This window comes from Callorhinus ursinus, unplaced genomic scaffold (genome assembly GCF_003265705.2).
Source record: "Callorhinus ursinus isolate GAN/ISIS: 27379988/994484 unplaced genomic scaffold, GSC_fseal_2.0 scaffold27, whole genome shotgun sequence".
Lineage (NCBI taxonomy): Eukaryota > Metazoa > Chordata > Mammalia > Carnivora > Otariidae > Callorhinus > Callorhinus ursinus.
In genome coordinates, this window is record NW_027397089.1 from 1,558,233 (window position 1) to 1,574,079 (window position 15,847).

A 15,847-nucleotide genomic window follows, 5' to 3' on the forward strand; every position below is an offset into this window, starting at 1 on the left:
TACGTTACTTCAGACCAGTGGGTTCTTCTGTTTACCTTAGCTCAGGCAAACCAGAGCTCTGACAGGTCCCATTCTGAAAAAGCCTGGGTTTTCTTTTAAGGGATTTCCAAGAATATCAGTCATACTCAATACCTTTAGAGAAACATAAAAGTTTTCACCGTTAATGATCTGCCCCTGTAATTTCTTTTAATATCTAAACTGAGTTCAACCCATGCAAGGATTGAAAATATATTCTGGGGCACCTGGGTGTGTCAGTGGGTTGAGCATCTGCCTTCGGCTCCGGTCCTGGTCCTGGGGTCCTGGGATCGAGCCCCACGTCGGGCTCCCTGCTCGGCGGGGAGTGAGCTTCTCCCTGTGCCGTCCCCTCCCCCACCCCACTCGTGCTCTTTCCTGCACTGTCTCTCAAATAAATAAATAAAATCTTTAAAAAAAAAAGAAAATATATTTTTATCACTGATCCTTTCAACTCTGCAGTACTAATATATAAATACTTTAAACAACCAATTTCGGCAAAACTGAAAAACAACCTAAAGTTTATTTTATTTCCAGTTTTTGTGGGGTAATGTGTGTCAGGTATGCTAGAGTTCTCCTTGGTTGCTCAGGCTATGAGATGCAGCTATTGAGCTGAATTTGTAGTCCATTTGCACAATTTCAAACCTGAAAGTCTATTCTTATTTTCTTGAAAGCCAGATAATCTTGTTAAGTACTTTCCAATGACCCCATCCTTCAGAATTACTTGGTATCTTAGATTCTAGCTGACTTCGACTTTACAGTAAGCCTCAGTTTCAAAATACTTCAATTTTTCATTTCTGAAAGCTTTACTTTTGCCTATGCGTAATCGGTTTCCCCTTTGCCATAGAAATTGCAGTTTCAGGAAAAATGTGTTTTTTTTTCCTTAAATTTCTGTGCTGAATTCCCAGAGATAATATTTGTTCAATGAAGGATGTTGATAATAAAAAAGATTGAATACACGAGTCAAAGATGATTAAATATTACATTCACATCACTTCAGAGATGAGATAAATTTCCTTTCAGTTGCTCAAAGTTTTGATTTCCTTGTCTTTATATATAAAAACCTCTGAAAACCATTTTGTGTGTATGCTCATTAAAATATATAAATTTATATATATATAAGTATATATGTATATTTATATATATATATCCCCCAAGAACTGCCTCCTTCTAGTCTATAAGACAATATAATGCCCACAGGAAGGGCCCTGGGCCTGGCCTAGTGACATGGAGCATGCTTATGATGCCAGTAAAGCAGTCAGGCTGGTGTTTTTTCAGTTAATGTATTACTTCTTAGGGCAAAGGCCCGAAATGCCGCCTCTTCTGTTCTTTTCATAATAAGACGCCTCACCTTATCTACAGTGAAAAAAGCCGATGCTTTTGACTGGATACTAAAACCGTTTGTTCATTCGGTGGCCGCTGCTTGAGCCTTGTTTCTGTGCCAGGGACCACAGCTGTCTCAGCACTAGTTCCTAGAGAGCTTGCAGGCAGTCAGCGATGCCCACACTATGCTGAAGACAGGTAAATAAAAAGCTCCCAATAAGTTCCTAAATCTTAAACCCAGAGTCATTCTGTTTATAGAAACAGAGCAACTTTGAGGGGGAGACTGCATGATGCAGGGATGTGGTTTTCTGTCCACCTGTGGACAATTTATGCTGGGCTCTGTAAAATGATGAAGCATTATTTTTGCTCCTGTGGAAAATGAAACGGAACAGCATCTCATTTGGCTTGATTTGTAAGCTTTCTTTTTGTTCTTACTAGAAATAAATCGAACAGTTCCGATCAGGGACAGCAGTAGACTCCCTTTACCTGCTGAAGCTTTGTTGGCCCCCCAAGTAGCATGCTTTTTGGAACTCACTTCGTGTCTTCAATTTGAAGATTTATTCCCTAAAGCACCTCTCGTGTTCGTTTTGTTAAGTCAGCACTTAAAGGGTCACAAATAATGAAGTTGTTTTTACTGTGGCACTGTTAACTTTAAAATTCATAATACATCAAGTAGATTTTCTTCTCCAGAATGCATCTGTGTTAGGATAATGATATTTGTTTCCTTTTTGAAGAATTTTTTTAAAAAAATTCAGCATTTACCACACTGCCAAAGAAGAATATTTATTAGGTGATTGGGAAAGAGAGAGCAGCAGGCCTACAACTTTTAGGTTAACTTACCTTTTACCTTAATAGATCATGTTATTGTATGCTCACTGTAGACACAAAGAGTTAGAACCTTTAATATTCCACTCATAAAGCTTGATTATATATAAATAAAACAGAGAAAGATACTTGAACTTTTGAAAAATAAGGTACTTATATCAAGATATTCATTTGTTGAATTTTTAATTGTATGACACACTGATAAATTGTTTCTTTCTCTAGTATAGTTTTAAAAATAGTTGGGATAAGAGCTAACCATTGTACCTAATTTTTTTTAACATTGTATCTTAATCAATCTGACTCTATTTTTAGGACTATTCTTTCTCCCCATAACAAACTGTTATTTTGTATGCAGTCCAATATTGCTATTTAGATTATTTTTTTTTTTGAGAGGGAGAGAGAGAGAGAGAGAGAGAGAGAGAATCTTAAGCAGACTGCATGCCCATTGTGGAGCCCAATGCCAGGCTCGACCTCACAACTGTGAGATCGTGACCTGAACTGAAACCAAGTTAGACACTTAAGTGGCTGAGCCACCCAGGTGCCCCTGCTATTTAGTTATTTCTGTGAGTTTGTCTCCCTAGTACAATTCACGCTTCTTCAAATAAGGGAACATGTCTTTAATATTTACTCTGTCTTTGGTCGTGTTTAATTATGTCTTGGGCATAGAGTATTTGCTTGAGAAATACTTGCAGAATTACACTGAAGTTTAAAGGCAGTTGCTATTTTCCAGTTAGAGAAAGACAAGAGTCTTTAGCTTAGAGGTCATTTTAAGGGGCTAACCAGCTTTTCAGTATGGGTCTTGGAATGAGAATAAAAACTACAATGAGAGTAGTTTTGAGAAAAAAAAACTACAATCGCGAAGAAAACTAATATTCATGTTGGCCATTCAGTACAGTTCTGTGCTAATTAAGGGTATGAGAACTACCTTAAAATCAGAAGGTGACTTGGGCATAAAATCAGAGCAGGCAGGGTTATAGGATGAACTAACTGACTATTGTCATCAAGGGAGGGTAGCTTGATGCATCAGTCTATTATAAGGGTTATAAGGGATCAATACCTATGAGGATTAAATAGTTAAAGGGGGAGTCAGGGAAGCCTTTCTCCTGGATGGTCCTGGAAAGGTGTTACTATTCTTGCTTTATCTACTCTCTTATTTCAGGTTTTGTGCAAAATATGCCTCTTCCATTAACCTGGTATTTCTTCCTGCAGGTTAGGGTTTAATTGATTGGGCCTCAGCTTTAGTGATGCTATTTCAATTGTATTCTTTTAAGTCCAGGAATCTTAATTGAAATTTAAGGATGAGTGGTTACTAGAACAACTCGGGCAATTCACAGATTATAATTTTGTTTAGATTATTTCTTTGTGTAAGTTTTCTTACTCATACACTATATTTTTCCATAATTTCTTTTCAGGACTTTGCTCTCTTCCTTGTTTTGGCTAACATCTAGATTTACAGAACAGAAAGATACATTCAGGATTTTTAACCTACTGTTGAAGTGCAACCTCACATTATAAATTTATAGGCATAAAATTATAGTCCTCCTAACACTATGGAAGGAAGTGTAACTTTCCCACATAAAAGCTAATGAGTGGTGTGTGTATTATTATTTTTTTTTTACAGTGCCTCATATAAGAAGCAAAGATATTTTTCTATGAATAAATACAGTTATGTTTGGTCTCCTATTTGTCTCGATTCTGTAGTCAGGATTGCTCTTCATATTGGTCTTTGGACAGGAATTTATTTTATTTTATACTCCAGTGGCTCAACCAATAGGTGTAATGGGGGGCCTTCCATATTTCCAAAACTTATAGGTAAATAAGTTGTTTCTTCTGGACTTCTCCAGACAGTATGGCATTTTGTGAAGAACAGAGAAGTCAGATTCAGAGGGCTGACTCCACTGGATGATACTGGGCTGTGTGTGTTCTTACTCATTTATTCAGTCTCTCTGAGCCTCCGCTTAGTCTCTTGTTTATAAAACAGCCTTCACAATAAGACCGATACTGATCTTTTTTTACTTAATGTGAACATGATTTATTTCTAAGAGGATGTTGAAAAGGTAAAAATCTTCATTTCTATCACCAACTCAAACTTTATGATGAATTTTGATAATCACTGGTCTTTTATAGTATATATACTATTTAAGAATATTTGCCTTTTCCAAACTTTTGGCATTGTATATGTGTGAATTTTATTGATGAAATTTATTGTCCAACAGCAATGGGAAAGTTAAGTTGCTAATTTCAGGGGCTAATATATACAAAGATTATGGAATTTTATTTCTTATATAAAGGATACAAGATTTTTTTGTTTCTTTGTTTATTTGATCTTAGCATGTATATTATGGATCATAATGTTTAGAAGAAAAGAATCTATGGTTAAAGATATTTATTTTTATTGTTGTTAGAAATCCATTATTTTATATTTGGTGTTAAAAGTTGTAGTTTTTTTTTTTTCTTAAAGAGACAGTGAAATCACATTATGTTCTTTTTAAATATGTGTATAACATAGTTTTGAATCCCAACCACGTTGCAATATTTTGCACTGTTATCTCTCCTAGATTATCATGAATTCTGTAAGAAAGAGCTGAATTATATTTTTTAAGGACACTAATGAGCGAAAGCCTGGAGATACGGGAGGGGCTGAAGAACTTCCACTTAAGTGGAGAACCACCTTTGTAAATATACATCACAGTAATTTTTCAAGTGGAAATGTTTTAATTTACTGTTTGCTAACCATTGCTGGAGTCCCATTGTCTGCTTATGGTACAGAAGGATTATTTTAATTTGATTTCTGACTAGTGGTTTTTGAAGCTGACTTAATTCCAAATATAAATATGTCTGATATTTTCTCTTTTTAGGAATATTTCAAGACATAATGTCATTTTATTTTGGTCTGTGCTGCATTGTTATGTTGACTATGTTTTTATTTTCTTATTGTACAGTGATTCCATAGAAGCAGTAACTTTTGAGAAGCTGAAATAAGAAAGGATATCACATTGAAATTTAAAAAGGCCTTTTAAATACCATGGGCAGTACAGATAAATGCACATGAGTAGTAGTCTTGGGTGGAGGAATAAGAGAGATTAAACATGAGATTTTTAGTATGAGTATTAAGCATAAAAATATAATTTGTTCTTACAAATTATTATCAATTAAGAAAGGATAAATAAGAAGGACAGATTTAACTTTTGGAACATTCAAGTCATCATTCTAGGTAGCCAGATTTTTTCATACAAGGGTATAGCTTCAAATTATCATTTTTAGGAAAATAATCGGTTTTAGATGGAAATTTTTCCAATTGTCTTATTAACCAGGGCACACTGAATTAATTTTTTTGATTACTCAGGGTTATTGTTATGAGCATAAAGTATAGGACTGCATTACTACCACTAAAGGTAAATGGGATAGCCCCAAACTAGAGGAATCCAGACTTTCACAGTTTCTGATTTTCCACTTTTATTCTTGTTTAGATATGGAAATATCTGTAAGTAAGAAGAAATAGATGCTAATAATGGCCTGTCAACCTTTTAAATTTTTTTTTCCGCTGAAAAAATCTTCTGTAAACATCAATACATTCATCTTAAATTCCCAAACCAGAGTAGCAACATAAAACTCCTCTGAATTGATGTCACAGAAATGTCAATAGATGGCGCTTCACTGTTGCCTTCTAATTGTGTGGACTAATGTGATCATGTGCTCTGAATCCCAAACAATTTTGCATCATTAATAACTAATAATTCAATTCAGGAAACATTTCTGACCATCTGTATACTGATTAATGAAGGGATAAAAGGAAACTTGAAACAGTTAAATCACTCAAAATTTAATCTTAGAATGTGGAAATTCTTGTCATGGACAAGCTACAGTACCAGGCTGAGCAAATAAGCCTTCCTTACCCCGGCTTCCTGAACTTAAGTGATGTTTACTTTGAATAAGTACAAGCACATATTTAGCAAATTTTTATTTAGTCATGTGTATATATATATATAATATACATATATAATACATAATGCAGATATATATCACAGATATAATATGTGCTGTACACATATATTACATATAATATATAAAAAGTTTATATATTTATATACATTTATGTATTCATATAAGTGTTTTGGCTGTATATTCATCTAACATTTTCTTTTATTCAACAGAAATCTTCTTGACAGAGATACATTCTCTAAATCTGATCCAAGTAAGTGTCTATTACTTGTTTTTTGAAGCAGTCTACTTATTTTTCTAACTTGATTTTGCAAAAATTGTATGAAACTTACAGTTCTTGTTTAAATATTTGTTTTAAAGCACAGAAAGCAAGAAGGGGGATGATGTCAAGCCCTGCATTCTCATCTACCTGGGCAGTAGTCTGGCTAAAGAGAGGGAGTTGCTTAGCACTTTGAAAATAAGATGAAAATGCAAATGTAAGATAGTTCACTTTGAGGGCGCCTGGGTGGCTCAGTTGGTTAAGCGACTGCCTTCGGCTCAGGTCATGATCCTGGAGTCCTGGGATCGAGTCCCGCATCAGGCTCCCTGCTGAGCAGGGAGTCTGCCTCTCCCTCTGACCCTCTTCCCTCTCATGCTCTCTACCTCTCCTTCTCTCTCTCAAATAAATAAATAAAATCTTAAAAAAAAAAAAGATAGTTCACTTTGAAATTAAAACCAGGGGCTCCTGGGTGGCTCAGTTGGTTGGTCCGCTCAGGTCATGATCCCAGGGTCCTGAGATCCAGCCCCACATTGGGCTCCCTGTTCAGCAGGGAGCCCGCTTCTCCCTCTCCCTCTGCCTGCCGCTCCCCCTGCTTGTGCTTACTCTCTCTCTCTGTCAAATAAATAAATAAAATCTTAAAAAAAAAGAAACCCAAACCTCATGGTATGGCATATGATACAAATTATATTTGAAAGGTGACCACAATGGACCATAATTTTAAGTGATTTAGTCCCAGAGTAATACTTTTCCTTCTTTTTTGTAAATAAAAAGAGCATGTAAAGGCATGCTTAACCAAGAGAAATATATAACATTGTTTTGGATGAACACAATTTTTTGATTCCTAATTATGTATATTAAAAAATTGGAGATAACTTGTAAAATGAGAAAGTTTAAATTAGAAAACAGCAACATTAATGTATAAATCAACAAGTGTTTCCATTCTTGCAGTAGTTAGAAATTTATATCCTGCAACTCTCCATCTCTACAAATATGTGGGCAAATGTGGTTTAACTACAGGGGGTAGGTTTTGTGAGATGTTAGAATTTTTGAGGTAGTCATTGGGGAAAAGGCATTACAGTTTGTGGGTATTAAAAATTTCTGGGGCTCACTTGACAGATGAGTGGGACTCTTTTTTTTTCCCCTTAATCTTTACCCCAAACACTTCATTTCTCTTTTTGTGACTTCCTTTTGTGGTTGACAAGATTTCTTACCTGTTCATAGATATTGAGGGTGGGAGTTGCAAATATTAAATGTAGAGGATGATGTGCTCCAGATTGTCCTTCCTGTGATGGTGTTGAGCATTATGGGTATTTTAGGAAGATCTTGACTGATGTCTAGTAACTTACTGAAATATTTCAAACTGTTAAACTATAGTTTAAAAACTTACGTGTGTCTGTAGTATAATGTAGATGAAGACACTAGCAAATAATTATTGTGTGCTTTTGTGCCTCGGTCTATGCATGTTAGGTTCTAAAGATCTGATACAGCTTTCTGTTTCTTCACAAAAGTTTTTAGTCATTTGATGTTTTACTAGCAATTTTCTTACAAAGAGTAAGGCCAGGAATAATTTGTATGCATTCATATATTTCTGAAACACATTTATATATTTACTTTTTCTTCTCTTACAGTTTGTGTCTTATATGTGCAAGGAGTTGGAAATAAAGAATGGAGAGAGGTAAGCATTAACAGTTTTTAAAATATCATTGTGCTGGAAAATATGGTCTAAGTTACAATTTGGTCAAGATGAGACTTCCCTGATTTTAGCTATTTTAAGTCTTCTTCAACCCAAAGACTGCATTTTTTTAATTTGTGAGAGTAATCTTTGTGTTTGTTTTTATTCAACGTTTGTCTGATTTATGACCTTCCTGTAGAATATTCTAGCCTTGAAACTTGTATTTTCCTCAGTGTAAAGTAAATTTAATGTGTTGCAATCCTTACATAATTGAAGACTAGACGTAGTCTCACTTTTAGAGATCAGCTGCTGATTGTTATAAAATATACTTTAAAGGGTTTTAAGTGTGGTGTTTGATATCAACTATCACCTGCGCTTTGCCAGTTAGTAACTTCTTATTTGAAAATAAAGTAGAAACTCAGTTTCCTAATACAAGCATACTTTGTTATTTATTTATTAATTGTTATGTTCAGTTAGCCAGCATATAGTACATCATTAGTTTTTGATGTAGTGTTCAACGATTCATTAGTTGCATGTAACACCCAGTGCTCATCACAACACAAACATACTTTGTTTAATGAAATAAAAGCACGGAGGCAGAATTATTGTTTCAGTTAATTTGTATTCTAGAGTATCTCCATGTTCAAATGGAAGGATGATCATTGAAGGGGATCATATTTTATTTTATTTAAAATAAAAGGCATTTCTATCTGCTTGTAGTTGCTGGTTATCCTAGGAAGTTAGTGCATTGTCTTAATTAGGTTACAGTTTCTGGTGAGATTTCCCTAGTGAGATTTGTGCTATTTGTTGCCATAGATTGCTTTGCAGTCAGCCATTTTACCAGTGTCTCTCAACTGTGAGAGAGAAGATAAGAATAGGTCATTGTAATTTAATCTCAAAACTGGCAGAATAAGCCAATTCAAAAATTGTCCCTGTTGACCCACAAATTGACCCACTGACAGTGGGTCAGCGGGATGCTGAGCACCAGGTTTTCATATTTAACTGGTTCTAGACATTTCCATGTGGTTATTTGAGCTTTATCTCAAGCTCTACATACCCGATGGTAATTTCCTCAGCCCTACCCTATCGCTGCTGCGTCTTTGCTCCACATGTAGCTGATAACATCACCAGCCAAAATACCAGACTCCGAGTTTTGCAGCCATCTTGACTTTCCTTCCCACACCTTCTTTATTTATCAGTTATCCAGTGGTGTGAATTCTCTTTTGTTAAAAAAAAAAAAAGAAGAAAAGAAAAAAGTCTCAAATGAGTCACCTCCTTCATCCAGACCTATGTTATCTTTTGTCTTGTATGTTAGAACATTCTCCTGAGTCCATGCTCCTCTTTCTTGTTCCTCTAATTATTCCTTTGATTATTTTCCAAAAAGATAGGCTGTCTCTTGTCATTTGCTCTAGAGTTCCCTTTCTCAAAGGCCTGGGGCAATCCAGTGGAACTGCTGACTGACCATAAGAGTCAAGCTGGCTGGGGATGAGCACTTACCAGGAGTGTTCAGAAAATAACATTACTTGAGAGACCAATAAAGGAACTGAGATAAATATTCATAAGGTGCAGGGCTAGGCATCTGGGCCAATGCAGATCCCTAGTGATGAGGCTTTCCTGTTGCCTATACAAGATCTGTCATACTTACTACCATTCTCAGCCCTTTAGATATATTGGCTAATTTATTGTTTGCACAATAACCTTAAGAAGTGATGCTATTATAATCCTTATTTTACACATGAGGAAACTAAAGCACAGAAAGCTCAAGTGACCGGACGAAAGTTACATAGTAGGGATTTCAGCCCTGGCCATCTAGCTCCAGAGCCTCTGCTGTTAGACCACCTTGCTTTGCAGAATCCTGACCTGATCCCAACATTCACATTCTTGTTTTGTTAATGAAAGGAAATTCTATAAATAGATTTTTGGGCTTTATTCTTATTTATTTAAGCTTGCCTCTGAATGAGAGACAAATAGGAAAGAAGGCCTACTCTTCAGGGAAAATAGCATAGTAATAAAATAAGGCAGAAAACAATATTCTGCTTGTTTATTTTTTTCTCCTTGAAGGAGTAAAAAGAGTTAGTAAGAGGAAGTAACACTCAAAGGGGGTATGAAAACAAAGTAGAAATTGAGAAAGTGATAAGAAATAGGACCCAGAGTTACATAGTGTGGATAGGAGCAGATGGGTGAAGATGAAGAGAAACCAGTTAAGAGGCAATTTTAATAGACAGCATTTCAGAAGAATTAAAAGTGTTAGTAACTGGAGAATAGTGTGGAAGAATAGAAAGGAAGTGCCAGATGCAAGAGACAAGCAATTAGGAGCTAAAATCCACTGTATTTAGCGGCTGATTGAACTTGCTGGATAAAGGAAAGGTGTGAAAAAATTAAATACATTATATATATTATTAAATCGCTACAGAACCGTTTGAGAAAGACATTTTCCTTATTTTGAGAGTCAGGTGATGTAGTGATTAGGGGTGTGCACTTGACCTCTCAGTGTCTGTTTCCTCTTCTGTGATGTGGGAAATGATAATGGTTCTAGCTCATATAGTGGTTGTGAAGATCAAATGTGAACCACTGATAACAGTGTCTGGTGCATAGGAAACATATGATTCAGGATACATTGGGACCCTAAGAGATCAAAAAACTTTTATAAGGATAACAAAACTAGTAAGTGGCAGGTAAGTAAATTCCTGCATTATAAAATACTGTAAAATTCATTGCACAAGCCCAGCAGTTGATGGGGAAATGACCTACGGGATTTACTTGGCCTCAAACCTAATATGAAGCAGTGGTGTTACACAGCTGCTAAAAAGCTAATATAATCTGAGGACGCATTTGATGGATGTGCAGTGCTTACATCAAAGAAGATAATGCTATTATGGTGAACTACATGAAATTGTCATTTTTGTAGGTCAAAAATGGTTGAGTGTTGGCAATTTCATGTGATCGAATCAAATACTATTGTATTTTGCTCTGGTGGGAGGAGATCTGGAGTGTTACTTTCTAGCTCTCCATCTGAGACCATCAAAATGCCCACTATGTATTTTAGGAGGGCTACCATCTTCAAGAAAGGGATAGAAACTATGCCATATGAATAAAGAATGTTGAATCTAAAAATTGCAAAGACCCTGACTAGTCATAATAAATGTCTTCAAACTCTTAAAAGTATTTTCATTTAGAAACGGGAGTACACTTACTTGATATTGAAACAAAAAAGGAAGAAGCAAAAAATTTGGCTCAGAGGATGGAGAGACAAAGAGACATTGTTTAAGCCACTGTGAGGAAGACTTTTTTTTTTTAAGATTTTATTTATTTATTTGAGAGAGAGCAAGAGAAACAGAACACAAGCAGGGGGAGGGGCAGAGGGAGAGGGAGAAGCAGACTCCCTGCTGAGCAGGGAGCCCATCCTGAGGCTCGATCCTGGGACTTTGGGTTCATGACCCCAGCCGAAGGCAGCCGCTTAACCGACTGAGGCACCCAGGCACCCCTATGAGGAAGACCTTTGTAACACAGAGTATCCCACAGTGGAATGGGTTTCCTAGAACTGTATGATGGCGCTCTAGTGGATGTCCTGTTTCTGGAAGTATTTAAACAGGGGCTGGACTAATTCATCAGGAATGAAATTGGACTGAGTTAGTTCTAATTTCCTTACAAGTCTGCTTTTTTATGAGACTAGAGAGTTCAAAAGAGTTTTCTAGTCATTTTTTCAGCTCTTCTAATTAACTTTTAAGTATTGAACATTATTTTACAAAATAACAGCAAAAACCACTCTGGTTTTTTGGAATTTTTGGGATCAGGATATTTGGAATCAGACAAGGAAAACAATATTATTGATGCTTTATTAATAACTTTAAATATATCCACCCATTTATCAATTTGACATATTTTTGAGTGCCTGTTTTGTAGCTGCAGTGGTGGATAAGATTTTAAAATAGACAGTATTCTGCTTCAAGGAGCATACAGTATGGTTGGAGAATTTTACCAGCAACTCCAGTGTGTCTTACTATCACTGTACTGATTGAGGTATCAACACTGTGTCAGTAATATAGTGGTTGTATTTGTTTTTGAATTTAATTGTAGTCTGGAAAAGTATGTAGTTACAAGCTATATGATTCTATGTTCTGGGATGAGTTACCTTTAGATAGTTAGGAGTAATAAAAAAAAGAAAAAGAACTTAAACTATGTTGAAACAAATGCTCCAAATAAAGAGATAGAAAAAAATATTTAAAATTGATTTGTAGTTGAAATCTGCAATTTAAAAATTATATCTGACACAGAATTAACTGCATGTCTTCTATAAGTTCTAATGATTGTGAATTATCAAGAGCTCTTGAAGTAATTGATATTTTAAAACTAAAATTATATTTCAGTGCATAACAATTTTGGAGCTAAAAATGATTAAGTGTCATGAATGATGAAAATATGAAAACCTCTTAGTGGCAAGTGGAAATGGCAAAGTATTATCCCTGAGGATGCACACTTAACTTTGAGAGGTTCTGAAAATGTTGCAATTAACTTATTTGAGTTAAATTTTAGTTATCCATTGGTAATCTCTTTTGTGAATTACTCTTAAACATTTAAAATTATAGAATTGGTTTCAGATTCCCTAAGTTAGTACATGATGAAAAAAAGCAAACTGAGGTTTATATAATCCACAGCGATCATAGTTTGATGATAATCTACTGCCACATGTTGATTACTATAGTTTAATGTTGTCTCTGCTTCTGAACCATTCCTCTGACACTGAGCTGTTTTCACATTTATTCATCTCCATACTGAATCATATATGTATAATATATAAACACACAAACATTCAGAATGGATGAGAATATTGTTCATGAATGGTACCTTACCTATTGGACTTTTCTAAACTTAACTAGAATTTCCACCTTGCACCATTAAAATCCCATAATTTCTATATCTTTCTCATGGTCCTTGTTACCTTCCATTTTATATCATTCAATAAACATCAAGGTCTTTTTTGTGAACTTACTCTCTTATATATCTCAGCTTCACTTTTTAACTCAGTGCTCCTTAAAGGTCAACCTTCTGCACTATGGCATTTAGGATAGGGCTCTGCTCTTAGAAAGTGCTCAGTTAATATTTGCTGAATACCCTCAAATATAGGCACACACATAACTCTCATGGTTTCAAAACTTACGAGTTGGAAGAACCCCTTTAGATCATTTGGTATGAAGTTCACATTTTTCAAATGAGAACATTTGTGTGGTATGCTAACTCATTATGAGATCCCGGTGCTTGTTCTGCTGCTCCCTGTCATAACTTTAACTACATATTTTGTAATTTGAATTACAGCATCTGTTGAAAACATATATACCTCTTGAAGCTTAGGGGATACTAGTTTCATTCTCTCCTTTTTGTCCTGTAGAAATACTAGAATGACCCAGCTACAGTTATTGATACAGAACAGGAAGCTCCCCACAATCTTTAGGCAGGCCCTGTTGCTGAGGCCCTGAGGGAGGGTCTTGTGTGGCTACTGATACTGCCTTCACTATTGGATTCATGCTGCAGAGCAACTGAACATTTCTGTTGTGTTCAGTTTTCTTTTCTCTTTTATTTTCTTAAAAGATTTTATTTACTTATTTGACAGAGAAAGAGAGCACAAGTAGGCAGAGAGGCAGTCAGAGGGAGAAGGAGAAGCAGGCTCCCTGCTGAGCAGAGAGACAGATGCGGGACTTGATCCCAGGACCCTGGGATCATGACCTGAGTCAAAGGCAGACGCTTAACAACTAAGCCACCCAGGCGTTCCTCTTGTCTCTTTTTTAAAAAAGATCTTAATGACAGAATGCTGCTAAACATTCAGTCTGCAGAGATTATATTCTTCTCATAGACATTTGAAGGATTCTCACAATGTGCATCACGACTTCTCCAATGTGATTCATTGAGGGGATTGTAACAGAAGACATTGGAAGTTCTCTTCCAAGAACACTTGTGTGGTATGTGGTTGAAATCGGAGCGGGAGACGAACCATGAAAGACTATGGACTCTGAAAAACAAACTGAGGGTTCTAGAGGGGTGGGGGGGTGGGGGGATGGGTTAGCCTGGTGATGGGTATTAAAGAGGGCATGTTCTGCTTGGAGCACTGGGTGTTATATGCAAACAATGAATCATGGAACACTACATCAATAACCAATGATGTAATGTATGGTGATTAACATAACATAATAATAAAAAAAAGAAAAAAAGAATTGTAATACCAATGTCTTCTATGGTATGTATAGTCAGTCTTAAGGCATTACTATTTTAGCAAAAATATTTTGTGTGCCCCTCAGGAAAATCCTCTATACATTTGAATTCCCAAGGTCAACCATCCCGGTTTTGGAAAGAGACCTATGAGCCTTGAAATTTTTTTGTTTAGAAAAGGACATGAAGTAGTTTTGCAAATATTCCTAGCTACAGATGGTTAGAAGCTGTGGCTTAATTTAAGTTGTCTTTTCTTTATATGGCTCAGTTAAAGTCTTTTAACTCTGAATATTCTGTGACCAATTGAATGAGAATCATAGTTTCAATAGAACTTTGCTGATTATTACTAGAAAAACAAATCCAGAGTAATTTTGGTCTCTTGAGTTATTTTTTTTCCTGTTCTTATTTTTTATTTTTTCCAGCTTTATTGAGATCTAATTGATATATAACATTATATGTTTAGAGCATACAATATAATAATTTATATATATTTATTGCAAAATGATTACCAAAATTAGGCGAGTTAACACATCTATCATCTCTATATGATTGTGTGTGTGTGTGTGTGTGTGTGTGTGTGTGTGTGTGTTGTGGTGAGAATTTTAAAAATCTACTCTCTTAGCAACTTTCAGATACATAAATATGGTATTGTTAACTATAGTCACTATGTTGTACATCACATCTTCAGAACTTACTCATCTTGGGAGTGGAAGTTTGTATCCTTTGACCACTTTTGCCCATTCCCGCCACCCCTGGCAACTGCTAGTCTGTTCTGTTTCTATGAGTTTGATTTTTTTAGATTCCACATATAAATGAGATCATATAGTATTTGTCTTTTTCTGGCTGACTTATTTCACTTAGCATAATGCCCTCAAATTTCATCTATGTTGTCTTGCAAATGGCAGAATTAATTTCCTTTTTATTATGGCTGAATTTCTGTTCTGTTTTTAATATACCTTTTTATTGAAATAAAACATACCCAAACAAAGGGGAAAATAATACAGCACAATAATTTATTAGATGTGAACACACCCATGTAACTACCACCACATCACAAATAGAACCTTCTACAATCCAGCAATTCTGATTGTGGCCTTCTCTCCTCCCAAATTAAGCAACTATCCTGACTTCTAGCACTATAGGATAATTTCTTCTATTCTTAAACCTTATATAGATAGAATGATACAGTATATATTTATTTGTGTCTAGTTTCATAACTCACAGTTCTGCTTTGGAAGTCTATCCATGCATGTGGTAATAGTTTGTTCATATTTTTTGCTGCATGGTTTTCTATTTATGAATATACCCCAATTGATTTATCCATGCTACTCTGGATAGACATTTGGGTTCCCAGTTGTTGAATATTATGATTAACTGATTAGAACATTCTTTTTTTTTTTTTTTCAAATTTTTTTATTGTTATGTTAATCACCATATATTACATCATTAGTTTTTGATGCAGTGTTCCATGATTGATTGTTTGTTCATAACACCCAGTGCTCCATGCAGAACGTGCCCTCTTTAATACCCATCACCAGGCTGACCCATCCCCCCACCCCCCTACCCTCTAGAACCCTCAGTTTGTTTTTCAGAGTCCATCATCTCTCATGGTT

At 35.5% G+C, this 15,847-nt stretch overlaps 1 protein-coding gene across 4 annotated transcripts in view; it reads left to right on the forward strand.

Annotated features, from left to right (window-relative positions):
- Nucleotides 1–15,847, forward strand: part of CPNE8 (copine 8) — a 240,834-nt gene that overhangs the window by 22,947 nt on the left and 202,040 nt on the right. For 3 of the 4 annotated variants that reach the window (XM_073877714.1, XM_073877713.1, XM_025879525.2), the window contains exons 2-3: nucleotides 6,315–6,355; nucleotides 7,990–8,036. In XM_073877714.1, coding sequence (XP_073733815.1) covers nucleotides 6,315–6,355; nucleotides 7,990–8,036 — 88 coding nt within the window. Of the gene's footprint in view, nucleotides 1–6,314; nucleotides 6,356–7,989; nucleotides 8,037–15,847 lie in introns of those variants that run through there. The other variant, XM_073877715.1, reaches the window with a different exon arrangement.